The 24,157-nt window shown below is 42.9% G+C and overlaps 2 protein-coding genes and 1 long non-coding RNA gene across 3 annotated transcripts in view; 1 reads left to right on the forward strand and 2 right to left on the reverse strand.

Moving 5' to 3' along the window:
• Window positions 1-10,665, reverse strand: part of LOC117506477 (protein-glutamine gamma-glutamyltransferase 2-like) — an 83,687-nt gene extending 73,022 nt beyond the window's left edge. The window contains exons 1-3 of the mRNA XM_034165972.1: window positions 10,537-10,665; window positions 7,654-7,824; window positions 1,206-1,604 (exon numbers count right to left, since the gene is read on the reverse strand). Coding sequence (XP_034021863.1) covers window positions 1,206-1,604; window positions 7,654-7,824; window positions 10,537-10,564 — 598 coding nt within the window. The 5' untranslated portion in view covers window positions 10,565-10,665. The remainder of the gene's footprint in view (window positions 1-1,205; window positions 1,605-7,653; window positions 7,825-10,536) is intronic.
• LOC117506480 lies at window positions 1,528-23,655 on the forward strand. The gene is made up of 2 exons (XR_004559484.1): window positions 1,528-1,609; window positions 22,105-23,655. It is a non-coding gene; the product is annotated as an uncharacterized LOC117506480 (long non-coding RNA).
• Window positions 23,534-24,157, reverse strand: part of LOC117506476 (protein-glutamine gamma-glutamyltransferase 2-like) — a 54,747-nt gene continuing 54,123 nt past the window's right edge. The window contains exon 15 of the mRNA XM_034165971.1: window positions 23,534-24,020. Coding sequence (XP_034021862.1) covers window positions 23,858-24,020 — 163 coding nt within the window. The 3' untranslated portion in view covers window positions 23,534-23,857. The remainder of the gene's footprint in view (window positions 24,021-24,157) is intronic.

Here is a 24,157-nt window from a genome sequence, read left to right on the forward strand (position 1 = left end):
ATACAAATAAATTATAAAAAAATCATATATTGTGATTTCCGGATTTTTTTTTTTTTTTTTAGATTATGTCTCTCACAGTGGACATGCACCTAAGATGAAACTTTTAGACCCCTCCATGATTTCTAAGTTGGAGAACTTGCAAAACCGCAGGGTGTTCAAATGCTTATTTTCCTCACTGTATATATATATATATATATATATATATATATATATATATATATATATATATATATATATATATATATATATATATATATATATATATATATATACGAGGTCTGTTAGAAAAGTATCCGACCTTTTTATTTTTTTTCAAAAATCTGATGGATTTGAATCACGTGTGCTTGCATGAGCCAACCTTGAACCTTTGTGCGCATGTCCATTGTAGATTGCGTCATTTGCTTGTAAGCAGCCTTTGTGTGAGGATGGGTGGAGTCTCTCGTCAATTTTTCTTTGCAAGGAAAATGGCGGAACGACTGGAGCAGCACAACTGCATCAAATTTTGCCAGAAACTGGGTGATAGCCAGGTGGAAACCATTCGGATTATTCAGACGGCTTTCGGTGACGATCCTATGGGCATCACACAGATTAAGGAGCGGTACAACCGGTTTAAAGACGGCCGCACAACGGTGGAGAGCGTGCCGCTCTCCGGTCGGCCATTAACATGCTGAAATGACCAGATCATTTCCAAAGTGAATGCTGTGGTGATATATATATATATATATATATATATATATATATATATATATATATATATATATATATTCCTGAATGCGTCAAACATCTTCTGGACCCAAAATATGTGCCAGATCACATTCAAAATAAAATCTCCAATTTTCTAGAACATCATCATCTACTAAACAAATTTCATTAACGACTATTGTATGAGCCAAACATTGTTCTGGATCTAATAAACGTTTGAAGAAATAAATTTTAGGGATAATCCATTCTGGATTATCCCTAAAATTTATTTCTTCAAATGTTATCGTACAGCTCACCAAATTTCATGTAAATCTGTTCATTGCTTTTTCTGTTACATTGCAAAGAAACGGACAAAATGCCAGTAAAAAAAATTACATCCTTGGAGGTACATATTAATTTAAAATCGAAATCTAAGCAATTCTTCATGGACCAGAAGCCACACCTCTAAAATAAACCTAGCTGCAATCAACAGTCGAAGAAACAAAAATAAAAAACAAACTAACCTGAACACCAGGCATTGAAGAGCACCATCAGGCCTTCTACCAGGATCTCCTTATCATTCTCCTCCTCCTCCTTGAACTTCTCATCCTCTTCTTCATACTCCTGTTTCTCTTTGTCTGCTTCCTTCAGTTTTGTGGCCTTCTTCTTGTCCTTCTTCTTCTTCTTGTCCTTGCCCTTGCCCATCTCCTTGCCCTTTTCCTTGTCTGTGTACTTCACACTTAGAGTGTACTTCCCTGTGGGGCAGTCAGCTGGTGGGGTGATCAACAGGGTCACTTTATTGTTGCCACTTTTGGAAAACTCTGCTGCCTTCCATACTGCCTTTGCTCCTGCTGGCTGTTTTATGGCGTCTTCTGGGACAGAAAAGTTTGACAAAGTCCCCCTTTCCACTTTGGGATATTCTCCTGTTGTGGGGGGGGGAGGAAAGCATGTATTTATTCATTGATTTGACTACAGCAGCACCATGGAGTTACATATAAGAAAGCTGGAGGGTGGAGTCTGGGCTGGCCATGTGCTGATAAGGACCATGCGCCACCATTATCATGGAGGCCAGGAAGCAATGTTTGCCACACAGTTCAATACTACAAGTTACACAGTTTGATCATGCTGTTGTCATGTTTTCAGATGGATTTTACTTGAATTTGGACTTTTACATCATACTTGGACATATTGAAATAGAGTTTAGCTGGATGGTTTTCACTTGGAATGGAGTTTTCTTAAATGCATGTTTCCGTTCACTATCTTTAACCGCACAGTCAGAGTCTGCACTGAGCATTACTTTGTGCCAAGCTGGAAATTTCATGTCATTAGGATCTTGGGACAACGACATCATGAGCATTTATCCGTGGATTTATTTACATTGCATGATGCACCGTGCTGTGTTTAGCAACAATCAAGTGGCAAGTGTGTTTCCACGTCTGTGTTCAGCCCGGGTATTTTCATCCCAAAGCCCTGCTATTTCTGCCAGGAAGGTAAGAAATTGAACTCTTTTTATTATAATGTAATTAAAAATGTTATTTTAATTAAAAAGCCAACCATTTATGGTCCATGTAAGCCCATTGTTTTTTTTTAAGAATCAAATACAATCTCTAATCAATCTCTACTAATAATATGAGGTCTGTTAGAAAAGTATCGGACCTTATTCTTTTTTGCAAAACCTGATGTATTTGAATCAAGCCTGCTTGTGTGAGCCAACCTTGAACCTTCTTGTGCATGCGTGAATTTTTTCACGCCCGTCGATTGCATCAGTTGCTGGCAAGCAGCGTTTGAGTGAGGATGTGTGCAGCACGCTGGGCAGATTTTTATTGCAAGGAAAATGTCAGAACGAGTGCACCAGCGCCACATCAAATTTTGCCAGAAACTGAGCGACAGCCAGGTGGAAACCATTCGGATGATTCAGACGGCTTTCAGTAACGATGATATGGGAATCACACAGATTAAGGAGCGGTACAACCGGTTTAAAGACATCCGCACAACAGTGGAGAGTGAGCGACGCTCCGGTCGGCCATCGACATGCTGAAATGACCAGATCATTTCCAGAGTGAACGCTGTGGTGATGAGGGACCGTCGTGTGACGATCGGAGAGATTGCGGAAAAGGTGGACATCAGCACTTTTTCGGCACATTCCATTGTGACAGAAGATTTGGCCATGAAAAGGAGTGGTGGCGAAATTCTTTCCTGAAGCTTCTGACGGAGCAAAAGCAGATTCGCTGGTCATTTCAGTATGTTGATGGCCGACCGGAGCGTCGCTCACTCTCCACCGTTGTGCGGACATCTTTAAACCAGTTGTACCGCTCCTTAATCTGTGTGATTCCCATATCATCGTCACTGAAAGGTGTCTGAATCTTCCGAATGGTTTCCACCTGGCTGTCGCTCAGTTTCTGGCAAAATGTGATGTGGCGCTGCTGCACTCGTTTCATCATTTTCCTTGCAATAAAAACCGGCCCAGCACGCTACACACGTCCTCACTCAAACGCTGCTTGCCAGCAACTGACACAAGCAGGCTTGATTCAAATACATCAGGTTTTTGCAAAAAAGAATTAGGTCCGATACTTTTCTAACAGATCTCGTAGAATCTCTAATCAATCTCTAAATAAAAACTAGGGCAACGAAACATTTAAGCCCCCATCACACGTAGCAAGAATGTGCAGGAACCAGCCCGACATGACAAATACTGCCATAATCCGATGCAGTCGGGAGGAAAAGAGGCATGGTCAGCAGTGTCAGAACGCATCCGGATTACCTCGTCCACACCTGCACGATGGCATCCAAAGCGCATGTAGACAACAGGTAGATGACACAGACTGCTGTCAGACGGCCATAAAAGGCACTGAAGACTGCCCGATGTCCAAATGTCTGGATGAAAAATACGGGACCAGAGTGGGAGGCAGCGCTGTGTTCCTCACGTGTACGCTAGTGCACAGCGCGCATATATGCATGGTGCATGTGCACCCCGTGCACACACGTGGGGCTGAAATTATCACTCAGCAGTGTGTCTGTGTGTGTATACATAATGCTGCGTGAGCAACTAAGCGCGCACGCGAGGTGCACGTGCACACCACTGGACAGCTTTGCTGAAAGTTTGCTGGCAGTGGGCCAAGCTGTCCCACCATGCGTCAGACACAGCCTTTCCAGTGAACTTTAATTTCTATTTTCTTTTTTGCTCACTTCAGCAGCACAACGCAACTCTGGACACTGTGATGGTTGGATTATCGCATGGGATTTATTTTTGCGTGGTTGATTACAGCACACAGCAGCCGGGTGAGAGGATTTTAACCACAGGCTGTGGTCCGGCTCCACGTCCGCTCTGTTGGAGGTGAGATTCATGTTTATTAATGCTGTCACAGCCTGGCACAACAGTTCCATGTTATATCTCCTACAGAGGTAGAAGGTGATCATATATTTCAGCGGTGAGATCTGTTCAGGTCCGAGCCTGACACGTGCAATGACACGTTACTGTGCACCACGGAGAGACGCAGCTGCCTGTGTTATGATGGAGAAAATAGTTCACATTATTTATGCCACCTACAGGAAGGAATGGACAAATATCTGTACTGTAAGGTCTGTTCAGCCTGTTCAGATTTGCGGCGGCGTGCGCACAGTACCACACAAAGCTTTCGGTTTGATAGCCGCTGTTCACATTCACTGTACATGATAATAATTCATAATAATTCATAATTATTATCATGATGAAGCGTTGCCACATACATTTCAACGTTCCTTCGCGTTCTGGGGGGGGGGGGGGGGGGGGGGGGGGGGGGATGTGGCATTGGACATTATTATATGTAGCACATGCAGGTCATACCGGCAGGCTTTGCGGTGCCAGATCTATCTTGAGTAGCCGAATAGTCTCGGCTCCTGTTTTCCGCCATCAGAATATGTAAATTGGAGTCAGATGGTCCTCAGACTCCACATGAACCGCCGTCGGATAGGTGTCCCATCTCAATGGTGCTCAGAGGGGTTTGAACATCACACTCGGGCCCGCCAGCTGATTTTGACAAACTGTGTGGACTCTCGCAGATGGCTGTCAGAATGTTTTGGAACTGAAACCCGACACTTTTCGGATGTGCGCCAATTGGTCATTCTGATGCCATTCTGTATGATTTTCACTATGTATGACGGGGGTATTACAGATCAAATTTGTCTGTAAGAGAAACCAGTTTTGAAGCATTATTGCATTCAATCAATGATAAAGACTCATAAGAAAGTTTTAACTCATTTCTCCAATGAGAAATGTTTGGCTTTGTCTTGAAAAAAATGACATTTTTGTATGTAGTTGGATAAATCTTTTTCAACATGCACGCTATATTGCTCATTCGGGTACTTCGTGTTCTTTTTGCCATCTTCAGTAGTGGTGGCCACGCCACCATGTAGGCACGGAGGCGTTATGTTAGCGGTATAGGGAGTGCGCCCTCTAGCTTTCATATATGTAACTCTATGAGCAGCACCCAGTAGAGGTGTCACAGCTCTGTAAAGACCAACAGCCCACCAAATCTGATCAAACAAATCAGAAATAAATGACCTTTACATCGATCTGTATCAGATCTTAAGTAATCTGTAGAAAAGCCAAGAAAAAAAATTACGACAATAATAATAACAATACTCGTAAATTCTGATCAACCACTTTAACAAAGATAGTGTTAACAATGTCCTTTACAACAATAAACCTAAACACTGTAAAAGATACCAAGAGTGTAAAAGGTTAAATAGACGCATTGGAATTTCCATTTCACTGACCCCACTCACAAACTTTTAGTTTGTATGATGATAACTCATGCAATCCAGTTGAAATTGTTATATGCATCAAGAAGAGAACCCCAAGGGAACACACAGGCAACAACTGATGGGAACTACCCAGACAGCAAATAGATCCAGACCGGATGTAGTCCAACATCTGGTACCAATCCTGAAAACAGATCCGGTCCAGACAGTTTTTGCACCCTGGCCCAGATCCGGCACAGCTCCGCTTTACAGTTCTGGACAGATCCGGACCAGATCTGAACTGGATCCGCAAAAAACAACCGTTTACAGACCATATTTGGCACGGATCTGGGGCAGATGTGGACCACATCACAGCACCGTGGCAGGAACAAGTTTTACAGGGGTAAGTTCTGTGGATCCGAGGAAACTGATTTGTATCTATAACACACAGATCAGTGTCCTTGGACTTATAAAACTTGATTGTCGTAAAGAAACAAACCGCTTTGCAATAAGCATTTAAAAAAGCCTCAGTGACGATCACGATTACAGAGTACAGAGTTTATGACCGCTAATGGATAGTTTCTACCGAGTGCAGATAAAATTGCTTATCGTTATGCCCCATGTTCCTGCCATGGTGCTGTGATGCGGACCACATCTGTCCCAGATCCGTGGCAGATATGGTCTGTAAACGGTTGGTCTTTTGTGGATCCAGTTCAGATCTGGTCTGGATCTGTTCCAGAACTGTAAAGCGGAGCCATGCCGGATCTGGGCCAGGGTGCAAAAACTGTCTGGACCGGATCTGTTTTCAGGATTGGTACAAGATGTTGGACTACATCCGGCCCAGATCTATTTGCTGTCTGGGTAGCGGACTTTAACTCAGTTTAGTGAGCTGATGGGAACTAACAGACTTTAACTCAGTTTAATGAGCTGAGGGGAACTAACACACTTTAACTCAGCTCTAATGAGCTGAGAGGAACTAACAGACTTTAACTCAGATTCGTGAGCTGATGGGAACTAATGGACTTTAACTCAGTTCCAATGAGCTGATGGGAACTAATGGAATTTAATTGAGTTTAGTGAGCTGATGGAAACTAATGGGCTTTAACTCAATTTAATGAGCTGAGGGGAACTAACAGACTTTAACTCAGTTCCATTGAGCTGAGGGGAACTAAGACTTTAACTGAGTTTAGTCAGCTGATGGGAACTAACGGACTTTAATTCAATTTAATGAGCTGAGGGTAACTAACATACTTTAACTCAGTTTAGCAAGCTGATGGGAACTAACGGACTTTAACTCAGTTTACTGAGCTGAGGGGCCCTAGCGGACTTTAACTCAGTTTAATGAGCTAGGGGAACTAACGGACTTTAACTCAGTTTAGTGGGCTGATGGGAACTAAGACTTTAACTCAGTTTAATGAGCTGATGGGAACTAACAGACTTTAACTCAGTTTAGTGGGCTGATGGGAACTAACAGACTTTAACTCAGTTTAATGAGCTGATGGGAACTAACAGACTTTAACTCAGTTTAGTGGGCTGATGGGAACTAACGGACTTTAACTCAGTTTATTAAGCTGATAGGATGAGGACACAGCAGCTATAGATTGGCTGGATTGTATGAGGGATGATTGAGAGGTTTTGAGCCTGACCCAGAAAAAGTATTGCATGCGTTCTCAAGCTTTTGGATTCTGAGAAGCAGTGGGTCACCCCTTTGAGTCTGGTCTGCTTGAGGTTTCTTCCTCAATAATGTCAGAGGGAGTCTTTCTTTACCACTGTCGCCTGTGTGCTTGCTCTAGGGTTTGGTAAGGTTAGACCTTACTTGTGTGAAGCATCTTGAGGCAGCTTTGTTGTGATTTGGTGCTATATAAATGAAATACACTGAATTGAATTAAAATAAAACTCTCGTCTGCGTAACTGCCCCATGTGGTTGAACACAATGCAGTGTGCAGGAGTGCCAAAAAGGGGAGAATAACAAGAGGGATTCTAAGGGCCCGTAATTGACAGGGGCCAAGAGAGGCCCCTAATACAATTATAATACTGACAAAATAATATGTGGGTGGGGGTGGCCCAGTAAGATTTCTTTTCATGGGGCTCAAAATCCCTGGCAGCACCCCTGGAGGCGTGGTGCAAAGTCTTTGCTTCCTCTTCATGTTGGGTCATGCCTCAGAAATCTTGGAAGTGTTTCTCTCCTTAATAAATCTAAACGTGACACAGTAAGCACGAGAATGTAGGACTGCCTTTACGAGTTAGACCTACCGGTTTTTGCTGTGAGGAGAAGTGGTTGAATCTGGGCAATGAATGGTTGACAGAATTCAACAGTCAGCCGAAACTCCTGGCCCCGCCTCACGATCAGCTTTTTGGTTGAGATTTCATTGGTGTGGTGTTCGGTGTTGTTAAACTTAGCATGAATCTCCACACTCTTGACAACTTGAAGTAGAAAAACAATATATATATATATATATAGAGAGAGAGAGAGAGAGAGAGAGAGAGAGAGAGAGAAAGTGAGCATTAACTGACCAGACAGACCAAAAAATCTTAACGTTTAGGGCTAGTGGCTGGCGATCACCTTAGTATTTCCTGGTTTTCTTGTTGCTTAATGCTGACAGATTATACTGTATTTCTTGTCTTTCTGATGCGTGATTCAGTTTTTTCTCTCTGTTTGAGGTGCGGCTCCATCCAGAGATGGGTGTGGTGTCTGTTTCTGTAACCCTCCTGTCCTGTGCACCAACAGCATTTCCTGTATATTCGTTTTGTGAATTGTTTTGTAAGCTGTGCTGCTAACATGGCCCAAGCAGAGGGTCACCCCTTTGAGTCTGGTCTGCTTTAGGTTTCTTCCTCAGAGGGAATTTTTCCTCAACATTGTTGCTCTGGGGGGGTTGGCAAGGTTCGACCTTACTTGTGTGACGCGCCTTGAGGCAACTCTGTGGTGATTTGGTGTTACATAAATGAAAGTAAATTGAAATTGAACATGTTCTACAGTCACGATTGATTATTTCTTCTTCTCACTGTTAATGATTCAGCACAACATTTGCTTCAGCTTCAAAGCACTGAGAAATGTTCCGCTGTTAACAAGTGTTGACATGAATGATGCAACACCTCTTCTCTCACAGGTGTAACAAACCTCACCTGTCACAACAACAACAGCAACAAAATAAATTGCATCTAATGGAATAGGAGCAGGTGTGGTCAAAGGCACATGTCAATAGATATGAGCTTGCTTGTAATTTTCTTTTATTTCACTCAGGCCATCAGCTGCTTATGGAACAAAAATACAAGAGGATATGATACGAGATGATACGATACGCTTTATTGGCCCGTCCAGAAAATTTGTCTTGGACTCCAAGAGCTACACAGATAAAGCTGCCAAGGCATAATTACATAACTCATGCATATTACACATAATTTAATACACACACCAATATTGCACATACCCCTTTTGCACAGCGATAAAGTAAAGCATTATTTTGATCTTCTTTTGCTTTAAAAATAAGATGCCATGCCCCCGTGCTGAAAGGGGTGTCTCCCTCCCTGCCATCCCAAAGACTTTGTGGGTGTGTCATATAGCAGCATATCTACAGTTTTACAGAAACACCAGTGGTTCAGTTATTTGCATAAAAAATTTCAGGACATACTTTCTTCCGGCTCCAAACAAAAAGGCGCACTGCCATTAACATTGAGAACTGCACTGAGACGATCTGATCAGTCTGCACTTACACCGCTGCACACGGACAACAGCATTAACATTGCAACATAAAACTCTTTGTATATTGTGCCTAAACCTCTCCTGGATATATTAACTGGGTTTTTAGATGTTGTTATTGTGTTTGATTTATGTAAAAATGTCAGACGCTCAAGTTGTTTCTCCGTTATTTTCAGTGGGAGTTGCTGTGAGCTGCGATCGCTTCCTGTTCATGTCGTTTGGGGGGAAAGTGAAGTTTGCACTTTAACGTCCTGTTTATTGTAATAAATATTTTTTATTAACAAACAGACATGTATATTTTACCTGTGCATAATAAAATATATAAAGTAAAAGGAAAAAAGTTTTATTAAGTGTTCTTACCTTAGAAACAGATGAATGCGGTTAACAGAGGTGGAGGCGGAGAACGGCGGGACGGAGGTTTGCGCACAATGTAAACACAAACTAAACTTAAACTGTAGAACCTTAAAAGGATCATACAGACGTAACTTTAATTGTAAACTTGCAGGTCTTTGGACCCGGGAACAGATTTATCACGTGATGCGTTACATCAGCAGTTAGCAACCGGATCGGAAGGAAATATGAATGCAGCAATGTACAGAGACATCCTGGATGAAAACCTGCTCTAGAGCGCTCTTGACCTCAGACTGGGGCAACGGTTCATGTTTCAGCAGGACAATTACCCAAAGCACTCAGCCAAGATATCAAAGGAGTGGCTTCAGGACAACTGTGAATGTCTTTGAGTGTCCCAGCCAGAGCCCAGACCTGAATCTGATTGAACATCTCTGGAGAGATCTGAAAATGGCTGTGCACCGACACTCCCCATCCAACCAGATGGAGCTGGAGAGGTGCTGCAAAGAGGAATGGGCAAAACTGCCCAAAGATAGGTGCACCAAGCTGGTGGCATCATATTCAAGAAGACTTGAGGCTGTAATTGCTGCCAAAGGTGCATCAACAAAGTATTGTGCAAAGGCTGTGAATACTTACGTATGCGTGATTTCTGAGTTTTTTGGTTTTAACAAATTTGCAAAAAAACAAAAAAAAAAAACAAAACAAACAACAAAACAAAACACAAAACAAAAAAAATGTTTATTGTTATCATTATGGGGTGTTGTGAGAACGTTGAAGAGAAAAAACGAATTCGTTTGGGAATAAGGCTGTAATGTAACAAAGTGTGGTAAAAGTGAAGCACTGTGAATACTTTCCAGAAAAGTATGTGCTCATGTTGCCTGTGACACAAAACAAGGCTGAGGTGTTGATTTAATCTGTAAATCTGCTTTAATGGCTCACAGTGGTGCCAAATTTAACTCATTTGAACAATATCAGCTCAAATATATGTGTCTCCTCCCCCCAATACAATCAAGCAAAATCTTATGTAAATGTATAAAATAAAATGCTTGGAAGGAAAGATGGTTAAAAAATAAAAATGATAGTGTACTTACAGCATTTGGGTTTGTCTTCACCGGCCATATTTTATGGGAATTCTTTGTAAAAGCAGAAGAAAGAAACACGGCGTTACGTGCAGCGAGCAGCACAATGACATACGACACAGCGACACTGTTAACCATTTCCTGGTTGTTTTTCACCTGTAGTCAGACGCTCAGTTAGACTGTGAGGTATAACAGGAATAAATGGTGATGAGGTCCACTCAAAGGTTCCACAATTAATCCCCAACTATGCAAAGATGTCATTCATAAACTTCTAGAATGAATTTCATTAATTTATCTTTCATGCTGGTGAGAGGTATTCATCCTGGTGTATGTAAACCTCTAACCCGCTGAAAATCGCACTGAAGTGACGTTCAGTGAACAGAATTATTGGCAATGTTAGATTTTACTCACAGAATCAGATTAAAAAATGCAACATTTAATAAATATTAAGTTATGGGGGAGGGACCCCTCACTTTGATATATAAAAATAAAAAGTGGAGATATAAAAAAAAAAACAGTGACATTTTGTTGTTTGCGTGGAGCAGACACTTCAAAAACAGTGACCGTATAACTTTAAGGAGACTGGTGAGGGAAGCTCCCAAGATACAGATGACAACTGAAGGGCTTACAAGCTTCTGTGGATGTGATTAGAGAAACCGGACAAGTTCTTGTCTGTTGCTTCACCGAGTGCTTAAAAATATGGTGTGAAACTTCAGTTACAGTTTTTCTGTCAGACACAGGGGGAGACTCCAGCTTAGAGTTCATCTTTTTGTTTTGGGGTCTGACTGCATGTAGAATTAGGCTCTTCTGAGATCACTTTGGCAGCTTCAACAAAATGAACAGACAAGCTCAAAAAAGAACTTCTGATACTGCATTCACCTCTTGGAGGTACGTGACAAACAGCAAACCGGATATTCCATTTATGATTTCCGTTGAGAGTATGATGGAAAAATTCCACCGCTGGCTGTGAGAGCAGCAGCCACACACACCACTACGCTATGCACTGTTTTTTTGTTTTTTTTTTTAACTTTAAACTTCTGTCTGCTGCAGTGACAAGAACCTCAAGCTGTGGCTGGACAGCAAACTGGACTGGACAACCCACACCAACCATCTGTACAGGAAGGGACAGAGCAGGCTGCACTTTCTGAGGAGGCTGCCGTCATTTAATATCTGCAGGAAACTGCTGTAGTAGCCAGCGTCGTGGTGTGCTGGGGGGATGGGGGAGCACATCCAAAAAGTACACATCCAGGATGGACAAACTGATCAGGAGGGCTGGCTCTGTGGTTGGCATGAAGCTGGACTCTCTGGTGTTTGTGTCAGAGAAGAAAACATTGGACAAACCTCTGGACATTATGGACGATGCCAGTCAGCCTCTGCACACCATCTTCAGCAACCAGAGGAGCCTCTTCAGCCAAAGACTGCTCCTTCCCAAGTGCAGGACCAACAGACTGAAAAACTCTTTATCCCTCAGACCATCAGACTGTACAAGTCTTCACTCAGGTGGAGGAGGAGTAACAGGAAGACATGAGACGGGAATGAGAGGAACAGTCATAGCAGTAACAGTACTCTTCCCAAGGGATCAATAAAATTCTGTCTAATCTAATCTCTAATCTAATCTACAGACTACATCTGTTTATTACTGCCACTTGCCAGGTTCAGCATCAGTTGGAAAGTACAGTTTCATGGATGGTTAGCTTCCTTCTTTTACCACAGGCAGTGATAGAAGAAACATCAGCACATGGAAACATGCTCATTCCAACTTGTGGTAAGAAATCAGTCATTTTCTACCCCTTTATTCAGAGACAAAACCTGGAATGCAGAGATCCACACTGGCACCAAAGGGCCTTGGGGCCTATGTAGGACTCCTTCAACAGAGACATGAGGATCTCATAAGAGCATGCAGGTGCAGTTCAAAACATTTGAATATTGTGAAAACATTGTCCTTTTTTGTCAGATAATACATAAAAGTATGTATGTTTCAAGTGTTTTTAAATATTAATTTGGGTAATTATGACTGAGCACCCATAATTACTCAATAATAATGATAATTATGCTGTCTAATTAGCATCTTGATATGTCAGACCTGTGAGGTGGGATGGATTATCTCAGCAAAGGAGAAGTGCTCACGAACACAGAGAGATTTCTGAACAATATTTGAGATAAATAGATCTTTTGTGCATATAGAAAGTATTTTAGAGCTTTGAGTTGAGCTTATGAAAATGGGAGCAAAAAAAAGTGTTGCATTTATATTTTTGTTCAGTGTAGTTGGCCGACCATGGTATTACTGGAACTGAGCGTTATGTTCACAGGAGGCTGTTTTGCTGTGTGTCCCCAAGTCGAGCAGTCGAGCATTTTCTGTTAGTGCACTATTGCTATGGAAAGGTCTACTGATTGGGGATAAGAAGGTCCAGGTCGATAGAGCCCATTAAGTCCAGACTGAAGACTCAAATGTTCTTGACTGCCTAGGCTCATTGACAGCCTGTAATTTTTATTATTGTCTTCTTCTATGCAGGTTGATTTTATTCAAATCATTGTTGTGAAGTACTTTGTATTTTCTTAGATTAGATTAGATTAAATTAGATTAGATAGAACTTTATTGATCCCTTGGGAAGACTCCCTCAGGAAAATTGAGGTTCTAGCAGCATTGTACAGCAACACACGGTAAGAAGCACACAGAGTATCAAAAGTGAAAGAGAAAAACAGTTTGCAAATATAAATATAAATACCAGACATAGTAATCAATAATGGTTTACTGGCCACTACTGTTCCTCTCATTCCTGTCCTCTGTCTTCCTGTTACTCCGCCTCCCCCTGAGTGAGGAGTTGTACAGTCTGATGGTTTGAGGGACAAAGGAGTTTTTCAGTCTCTTGGTCCTGCACTTAGGAAGGAGCAGTCTGTGGCTGAAGAGGCTCCTCTGGTTGCTGATGACGGTGTGCAGAAAGGTGACTGGCATCGTCCATAATGTCCAACAGTTTGTCCAGTGTTCTCTTCTCTGCCACAGTCATCAGAGAGTCCAGCTTCATGCTAACCACGAAGCCAGCCCTCCTGATCAGTTTGTCAAGCCTGGATGTGTTATTAAAGTGTTATATAAAATAGATTCATTATTATTATTATATTATTATTACCTTCAAGCCAAATATTTATAATTTTCACTCATCACTTCATAGGGCTCTGGGCTTTGACACCAGAGCCCTGCATTACCTGGTCCCGACACATAACCGACCAGGCTCTGAGAGAACAGACCCAACATCTCAAGGCATCCTGCCATGCAGCAATGCAGTGCATGCGATGTTGTGGCCATATCTTCCGCCTTCGCACGGAACATCCAACATGGGCCTTTGGACTTTGGCGGCCCAGAGTCTCCCCTCGCACCTACTGGCTGGAACTAATACCCTGTGACCTCAGAGCCTGCAATGTGAGCCTAACCCAAGCACAGGATATTTCCCATGATAGACCCATACGGAGGCTCCAACACACCCTGAGTTCACCTTTTTTCCTGCACCCATGCATTTGTGATCTGTTTGACTTCATTTCCGTGTCAGAAGTTGTACACATCTTTCACAACTTCTTCAGACTTGAACAAGCCAGTCCAACTGGTTCCTGGTTTGATATGCTGGAATTCTGATTCCAAACATGTCACGGGCCAACCACAGAGTCTGCTGCAGTGAATTTTTAAAATGTCTTTTGAAATATCTGTGATCTGGTGGGGGTTGGACCCTGTTGAAAACACACACACACACACACCTACAGCTGATTTTGTGCTTTAGGATTTTGTTCGTCAGGCAGCAAGTCAAGCTTAGATTAGCTGAGCAAACAACACTTTGAGTCACACGGTGAAGCTCCTTCCCACACAGAGCGAGCTTCATACAGAACTTCATGCACTAACATAGGCGCCTCTGGACATTCACGCTATGCAGTAACACATGCACACCCCAGAAAATGTCCAGTTTTTTTCTCATTCACACCAACACATTCATGCTGGTGTGACAGAGGCCAGCAGGAGTCACTGTGCAGTCGTAGTCAGTAAACCTCACTCTCCAACAGCTAGAAGGACTCTGTTGCCACAGGGCCAAAGCCCACATTTTGGGCCTTGTGGTTAGAGAAGTGGTGTCCAAAGACATTCCAGAAAGGGCCAAGAGGGTGCAGGTTTTCTTTGCAAGTAGACATGGGCCGATAACTGGCTTCACGGTATACCGCGGTATGAAAAAGCCACGGTATCAAAACCACTAAAATTTTCCGTTATACCGTCCCTACAGTATGAGCGGGTTATGAGAATTCTTGACAGGCAGAGTGGAGGCGGCCGCTGCCGCCCTTCCCCCTGGCGCGCTCCTCTGTCTCTGTTTACAAACAGGCAGCTAACGTTAGCTAGCTCTGCATCAAGGCTGAAGGAGGCGAAGCCTGCGCTGAACTTTTCCCTCCATCTGAAAGGACCATGTTGGCTTTTTCGTTTTAGTTTTCACGGAATAGTCTTTCAAGCCAAAAACGGTGGCAACAAAGCACCGTACCTATGGCCTGTGTCAGACTCGGAGCGATTCAAGATACCTGCAACGGATAACATGGAAGGAGTAAACTTTATCCCATCTTTGAAACCACTGAGAAGTACAAGTGGTGGACTCGAGTCGTGCTTGTGGTCGACCAAATGCAGATGCTACATGTCTAAAAGAGAGACTATCATTTTGTTATTTTCTCTAAAGTTATCAGTGGTATAGTGCTCGTAGTGGTAGACATCACGTCAGTTACTGGTCCTGAATCACGCACACTTTATATGCAAAAGCCATAATGTTGTTAAAGCACATTTAAAAGCTATGCATAATACCGTGAAACTGCAGTATTTTTACCCCCAGTTATCATACCGTCCAAATCTCATACCGGCCCATGCCTATTTGCAACCACCAACTCCAGCAGGTGATTTCACTGACAAACTCATCCCATCTGCACAAAGTGAAGTGAATCAGGTGGTATGGTGACTTAGTGGTTAGCACTGGTACTGCTGCCCGAGATGGCTCCGGGTGCCGGACTGTGGCTGCTCACTGCTCCAAGTGGTTGGATTGTGTCTAACTGTAAGGAAGATGGCTAAATGCAGAGGATAAATTTCATTGTATGTATGTATGTATGCACACTGACAATAAAGGTTATATTCTATTCTGTTAAATCACCCGCTGGAGTTTGTGGTTACAAAGAAAACCTGGACCCTTGTGGCCCTTGCTGGAATGTCTTTGGGCACCACTGGGCTGAAGCATCCACATCCCATGCTGGAGGTCTTTGAGTTTGTGTGATCATTGTGAGGGAACGTAAGTGCTGACATTTTTGGTAAGTGGTGCATTTCTCTGGGCGTGAACCAGCATTCAGGTGTCTCAACGTTCAGGAACTGGGCAACTGGAAAAGGTCCAGGACACACCCACGCACCACCTGGCTCCAGCAGATAGATGGCTACTTTTCATAATGGAGCAGTTGCATCCCTGCATGGTTGGTTGCCATCCAGGAAAAAGGGGGGTTCAGAAGTGTGATGGATACAGAAGCACAAACCTGACCTTTTAAACCAAGTCCTTCTTTGTGCCACTACATTTTGAGCATGAAGAGACTTGTTGGTTTAAATATAATGGCATTACTGAGAGGTTATACCTTGTTGAGTTGCTTGACATTTTAGTAATATTGCCTAGAGATGGACTCACTTCAACTGTATACTGTAATTAATTATAACTGTCTGTGGTCCCCTCCCCTCCTGAGGTAATAATGAAGCATCTAGCAGGCTGACATCATTAAATAGGTGGCTGGCACAGTTTTGTAGACAGCAAGGCTTTAGTTTTATTGATAACTGGCCTTCATTCTGGGGCCGTCGTGGCTTGCTGATGCCGGACGGTCTTCACCCTACTGGGGAAGGCGCTGCCATCTTGTCTGTGAACATATATAGAGCTCGACATGGAGGGTAACATTAGGACTTTGAATCAGTGAAAAGCTGGATGTCAAGCAATGTCCTACTTTTAAACTCTGATAAGACTGAAATGATGGTTCTTGGTCCAGTGAGACATCGGCATCAATTTGACCAGCTAACGCTTAGCCTAGGCTCGTGTGTCATACATCACACTGACAAAGTGTGGAACCTTGGGGTAATTTTTGATCCTACGTTGTCCTTTGACCTCCACATTAGAGATATTATGAGGACTGCTTTCTTCCACCTGTGAAATATAGTGAAGATTCGTCCCATCCTGTCTATGGCTGATGCTGAGACCCTGATTCATGCCTTTGTCTCTTCTAGATTGGACTACTACAATATTCTATTTTCTGGTTTACCACAGTCCAGCATTAGGGCTCTCCAACTGGTTCAAAATGCTGCAGCCAAACTTTTGACATGAAGCAGAAAGTTTAACCACATTTCACCCATTTTGGCATCTCTTCACTGGCTTCCTGTCCCAGTGAGATCAGACTTTGTTTTGCTACTAACCTATAAAATTGTTCACGGACTGGCGCCTCCCTACTTAAACCCTGACCTAATTAAACCCTACGTACCGGCCCAGGTTTTGCATTCTCAGGGTGCAAGACTACTTTTGTGTCCCTAGGGTGAATAAGAAGTCTGTGGGTCACAGAGCTTTCTCTTATCATGCCCGTTCTGTGGAATGATCTCCCTGCATCAATAAAATAGTCAGTCTGTAGAGACTTGCAAGTTCAGACTTAAGACGCACTTATTTTCCCTTTTGTATGGCTAGCATACTGGCATAGTATGTTATTATGCTTTTTACTAGGGATTTGCAAGTACACCACTATCTGTATCTGTATTGTTCAATCATCTAAATTATCTGTATCCATATCTGTACTCATAGTGGATGGGGCCTAAACTGGAAGTAGGTGTGGTTTAACCCGAATGGGTGGGGCTTAAATCAGTACATTATTTTAAGTCTGAAATTGATATGGATTGATCAGAAGTTGCTATATTTATTGTTGATTTGAAAAAAAACTATTTACAGAACAGCCTCAAAATTGAGATTCAAATCAATGTTTTTGATCACAAAAGTAAGAGAACTATTTACAGAACAAGTTTGTTATGAACTCAGAACATGAATATTCTTAAGTGTATAAATGAATAGTTCCAGAACAGCCTCAGAATTGATTCAATGTTTTTGATCACAATAGTAAAGGAACTATTTACAGAATAAGTTTTTTTTTTATAAACTCAGAACATGAATATTATTAAGTGTATGAATGAATAACAGAACAGCCTCAGAACTGACATTCAGAGTTGTAGGAAATTATGAACTACTAAGTATGCATGAACAAGAGTTGTCATACTCAACAGAACTTTCTTTTTAATTTTATGATCAAACTGTGATTTTTTTCAATTATTTCTTTATTTTTACGACCTAATGTTCTTGCCATTTTTTCCACACAAAGTTAAACAATGTTGATTAAGGCGTGTGTGTGCATGTGTGTGTGACTGAGTGACTGTGTGAGAGGGAGAGAGGTTGTTCGACTGACCAATTTATTTTTATGAACTGCAGTGAGAAAGTGTCAGATAAAAATATTAATATAGGCTACTTTGTGTGTTCAGTTACATGTATGTAAGTGGTCTGTAAGATGATCTGTGAGAACTTGGTGATTCATGCAAACATGCAGTGATGGCAAACAGGGAAATAATATGTCAGCCTTGTTCACTGTATTCTTCTCAAAAGCACCACGTTCAGTATGAGCAAAGTTTTCCAACCGATTTTATATCACCAGCCAAACTAAGAGCAAGCATATGGTTAAAAAAAAAAAAAAAAAACCCGACCAGAGTGGAGGTAGTGACCGACGCGACGCGACACGAGCCGTTTTCAGCTCTGTCTTGTCAAATGCACCACGTGCAATACAAAACAAGTTCACCAAGTAACTTTAAATATCATACAAACCGAAACAGAGGCAAGCTGAAGAAAACTTAAGGACTACTGACAGAGCAATGTGAGGTTGAATCAAGCCAAGCACAGAGAGAGAGATCCCGTCTGTGTGTGTACAAGAAGCTGCAGAGAGACGTGTCTGTATAGGGAGGGGCGGGCGCTGTGTGTGACTGGCCAAACACAGAGCGTGAAGACAGTCACTTAGCCAATGAGGATTTTCCTTCAGCACGAGCACAGATATTGACAAGTTTTACTCGTATCATGCTCGTGCTCTACAAAAATGCTTTATCCGTACTGGGTACTCGTCTGAAACGAGTGTCTGGCTCAACCCTTTTTACCCTTTTAAATTCATGTTCTTAGTAAACGGAGCATGCCGCAGTGTCAGCTTTTTCTAAAATCCGGGTCTTTTAGTGAAGTTTAGGGCTAGTGGCCGGCGATCACCTTAGGATTTCTTGTTTTTCTTGTTGCTTAATGCTGACAAATTATACTGTATTTGTTGTCTTTCTGATGCTTGTTTTTTCTCTCTGTTTGAGGTGCAGCTGCCCTCCTGTCCTGTGCACCGGCAAAATGTCCTGTATTTTCGTTTTGTAAATTGTTTTGTCAATTGTGTCTGTAGCATGGCCCAAGCAGAGGGTCACACCTTTGAGATCTGCTTGAGGTTTCTTCCTTAAATCATCAGAGGGAGTTTTTCCTTAGCATTGTCATCTGTGTTCTTGCTCTGGGGGTTGGTAATGTTAGACCTTACTTGTGGGAAGTACCTTGAGGCAACTTTGCTGTGATTTGACGCTATATAAATGAAAATAATTTGAAAAAAAAAAATGCTGCACCTTTCAATTAGCTTGTTTGCACATACTGCCACCAGGCAAGTGTCAAGCAAAATGACAGACGTGCTGACAAACAGTCTGACTGCTGACAGCTTTCCCCCAAATCAGCAATGCCACAGGGAAATTTTAAAATACGTGAACCCTCTGAACCAAGAGAGTGAAATGACAGAGGCGGGTGTAGGATTTTCACTGTAATAATAGACAGCCCAACATATAACAATTCAATTCAATTTATTTATAAAGTGCCAAATCACATCATAAATCACTCAAAGGGACTTCACAAAGGTAAGGTCAAACTTTAGCAACCCCCCCGAGCAACAGTGATCAGGAAAAACACCCTCAGGCATTTTTTGAAGAAGAAACCTCACACGGCGTGAGATTCACAACTGCAAAACACAGAATGTCTGATATTGATTACAGTATATTCAATCAGTCAGACTGAATAGACAGCCACCAAATTTTGACTGACATGGAAGAAGGGCTGGAAATAACTGAGCATTAGCAGTTGAATTGTGTCAGTGTCTGGAGTGAGTGACAAACCAGTGAGGAGTAAAGGGCTCCAAAATTTAGCTGAAAATGTCAGGATTTTTTCTTTTCAGCCTGGAAAGTACCATCATTCAATCCGATCGTGGTGTTGCATTTATTACTTGCAAAACAAACCACGTTTGTCTGAAAGAATATTTGTATTATAATTGCAACACACACCTAGAAGCGAAACTGCTGCAGAGTCACTTAAGTGATGTTTTCGTTCTATAAAATAGGCGACCACACCTGATCCTGCCCAGAATTATTAGCAAAAAATATGATAAAAACATGACAATACCAGTTAGATCTATTGGGCCTCGGCTCTGGAATCACTCTCCTTGATAGGGGTTGGACCTTATTCTTCTCTGGAGGAGCCCAGGGTGCGAGGCACCGGGTGGGTGTGGGGATACTCATGAGTCCCTGGCTGAGTGCAGCTACGCTGGAGTTTACCAATTAGATGAGAGGGTCGCCTCCCTGCGCCGTAGGGTGGGGGGGGGGGCTCTGACTGTTCATATGCACCGAACAGCAGTTTGTTGTATTCTGCCTTCTTGGAGCCTTCTGGATGGGGCTCTGGTCGGGGACTCCATTGTTCTGCTGCGGGCACTTCAACACACACATGGGTAATGCCAGAGAGGTGTGACTGGGAGGAATGACCTCACCGATCTAAACCCAAATGGTCGTTTGTTATTGGCCTTTCAGTTGTATGCAAAAGTTTGGGCACCCCTGATAATTTTCATGATTTTCCTTTATAAATCATTGGTTGTCTGGATCAGAAATTTCAGTTAAATATATCATATAGCAAAAAAATCACATATTTGAGAAGCGAAATGAAGTTTCTAGTAAGGTCATTTGCGAGTTGTTTTGAGGCTCCCGTGTTACCACTCATTAGAAGAGATGCAAAGAGGGGAAACTTTTGCAAATGGCCATACCCTTTATCATGATTGGATTCACCTGTGTAAGGAGGGCAAGGGTCAATGACCTTACCAAACCAATTTTGTGTTCCAATAATTAGTGCTAAATGTATTCAAATCAATAAAATGACAAGGGTGCCCAAATTTATGCACCTGCCTAATTTAGTTTAAATAATTATTGCACACTTTCTGTAAATCCTATAAACTTCATTTCACTTCTCAAATATCACTGTGTTTGTATGCTATATAATATATTTAACTGAAATTGCTGATCCAACCAACCAATGATTTATAAAGGAAAATCTTGAAAATTATCAGGGGTGCTCAAACCTTTGCATACAACTGTATGAGCTTGTCATGGACTCTCTATAATGAACACCATGTTTGAACATAAGGATGCTCATAAGTGTACATGGTAACAGAATGCGCTAGGCCGAAGATCGATGATTGATTTTGTGATCGTGTCATCCGATCTGAGGCCGCATGTTCTGGACACTCGGGTGAGGAGAGGGGCAGAGCTGTCAACTGATCACCATCTGGTGGTGAGTTATATCAGAGGGTGGAGGAGGACTTTGGACAGACCCGGTAAGCCCAAACAGATAGTGCAGGTGAACTGGGAATGTCTGGAGGAGCCCACTGTCCGACAAATCTTCTACTCACACCTCCGGCGGAGCTTTTCTAGCATCCCTGTGGAGGTTGGGGGCATTGAACCAGAATGGGCAATGTTCAAAATTTCCATTGCTGAAGCTGCAGCAGAGAGCTGTGGCCTGAAGGTCTCATGTGCCTCAAGGGATGGCAACCACCAACATCGGTGGTCAGAGAAGGCGTCCGACTGAAGAAGGAGTCCTTCCGGGATATGTTATCTCGGAGGACTCCAGAGGCAGTTGCAAGGTACCGACAGGCCCAAAGGGCAGCAGTCTCTGCTGTGGAGGAGGCAAAGCCGCAGGTCTGGGAGGAGTTCGGAGCAACCATGGAGAAGGACTTTCGATCGGCACCAAGATGCTTCTGGTGGACCGCGAGGCAGCTCAGGAGGGGACCCATCCAAGCTTTCTACAGTAAGGATGGGACTCTGTTGACCTCAATTGAGGATGTAATCGGGCACTGGAAGGAACACTTTGAGGAACTCCTGCATTAGACCAGAGCGCCCTCTATAGCAGGGTCGAAGCTGGAAGCTGATGGAGGATTATCATGAATTTCCCTGCTTCAAGTCACTGATGGTAGTCAAACAACTCCGCAGTGGCATGGCCCTGGGGGTTGATGAGATCCCTTCAGAAATGTGTACTGTGGGAGGTGCTTCTGGAGTATGGAGTGAGAGGGTCCCTTCTCAGGGCCATCCAATTGCTGTACTCACAAAGCGGGTACATTGTGTTTGGGTGCGTCTCATCACTGCTTTTTGCAGATGATGTGGTCCTATTTGCTTCATTAGCCTGTGACCTCCAACACTCACTGGATCAGTTTGCAGCTGAGTGTGAAGCGGCTGAGATGAGGATCATCACCTTTAAATCTGAGGCCATTGTTCTCAGCAGTAACTGATGGATTGCCTACTCTGGGTTGGGAATGTGGTCTTGGCCTAAGTGAAGGAGTTCAAGTACCTCGGGGTATTATTTACAAGTGAGGGGACAATGGAGCGTGAGAATGGCTGGAGAATCAGCGCAGCAGAGGCAGTACTGCATTCACTCTACCGTACTGTTATTACGGAAAGGGAGCTGAGACAAAAGGCGAAGTTCTCGATGTACTGGTCAATCCTTGTTACTACTCTCACCTATGGTCATGAGAGTTGGAACATGACCGAAATAACTATATCGCGGGTACAAGCGGCTGAAATGGGCTTCCTTAGGAAGGTGGCTGGTGTCTCCCTTAGAGATAGGGTGAGAAGCTTGGTCATCCGTGGGGAGCTCGGAGTAGAGCTGCTGCTCCTTCGCATTGAAAGGAGCCAGCTGAAGTGGTTCGGGCATCTTGTAAGGATGCCCCCTGGATGTCTCCCTAGGGAGGTGTTCCAGGCACATCCATCTGGGAGGAGACTGAGTAAGACCCACGACTAGGTGGACAGATTATATCTCCACACTGACCTGGAAACACCTCGGTATCCCCCAGTCAGAGGTGGACAGGGTAGCCCGGGAAAGGGAAGTATGGGGTCTCCTGCTAGAGCTGTTGCCCCCGCGACCCGATCCCAGATAGGCGGTTGAAGATTAGTGATGAGTATAGTCTGTGTGATTCTTTGTTCTCCTACTCCTCCAAGGTCCTTTGGCCAATTTCCACCAAACGTACAAAGTGGATGAAGGCTAACCCAGAATGGCCTTCAAAGGTTCTGTTTCGCTCAGGTCAGTGTTCAAATCCCCCCCAACACACACACTCAAATTTATAATGTGGCAAATATATGTAGGTGAGTATCATACCTGCCCATGCAAGGTCAGCCAAAGCTCAGAGGTCAGCCTACCCACCACCATGGACATACACGCAAGATAAAGGCTTCCAGCATCAAGAAAAGAACCCACCCACCCAGCAAGGATAATGTTCGTTCCTCTTCTTTCAGGAAGGAGGCTTTGGAGCATCAGGTACAGAGCCATCAGATTGAGGAACAGCTTCTTCCCAGAGACTGTGAGGCTGTTGAGTTCTGGTAGAGCACCAGGTGCACATCTGTTAATACTTTTTACACAATAATTCTGTCATGCTGCTCATTCCTGCTGTAGTGCTTTTTAATCTTTATCTCATTTATATTTCCCCAAGTCTGTTTTTTTTTATCGATTATTAAACCCCAAGATATTTTTGAAATACAATTTCATATCATATTATGTGAAAACATACCAGTATATGGTATGACAAAGAATCCTTGAATCCTCAATTATTCATGTAAATGTCAAGCTCATTGGGTCAAAGGCCAAAAGTGTAAAAATAAAAGTTTTTATTCTGATTTGCACCAGACACGGTGTACTTATGTAGTTGGATACCTGAGATGCCCAGGTGAGCTCAACCAGAAATCAATAATTCAGGCGAACTTTAAATTCATTGTGGTTAAAGGTCATTTTTACATCCAATCCAAATTTGTTTTGTAATGTCTGCTAACAAATCACAAGGACAGACACTGAAGAATAGAACAGAACGCTATCAAGTACCACTTCCAAGTACAGTACAGTGTGGTTAAGCACTAAAATAAAAACTCTGACAATGCCGCCATATTCCTGAGCTCAACTGTAATTCACAGCAACATCTAACTGGCTGCTGCAGGTTTGACTTTGCAGGTGCAGGTGGCTTTGATGTCTTCGAAGGGGTCACAGGTGAAAACAGCTGTTAGGGTCTTGCTGTTGCCGGCCTTTTCCGGATGAAACTTGATTGTGGCACAAAGCTGATTATTGGCTGGAATATCTGGAATCCTGCAAGTTACAAAAACAGGAAAAAAAAAAAAAATCAGCTTCCTAACACAGATCATCACGGCAACAGATAAATCTCTCGGTGCTTTACAGCACTTCAGTTACCACAGCAACAAATAAACATCATGGCCCCAATGAAG

Source organism: Thalassophryne amazonica, chromosome 3 (genome assembly GCF_902500255.1).
Source record: "Thalassophryne amazonica chromosome 3, fThaAma1.1, whole genome shotgun sequence".
In the NCBI taxonomy this organism is placed as follows: Eukaryota; Metazoa; Chordata; class Actinopteri; order Batrachoidiformes; family Batrachoididae; genus Thalassophryne; species Thalassophryne amazonica.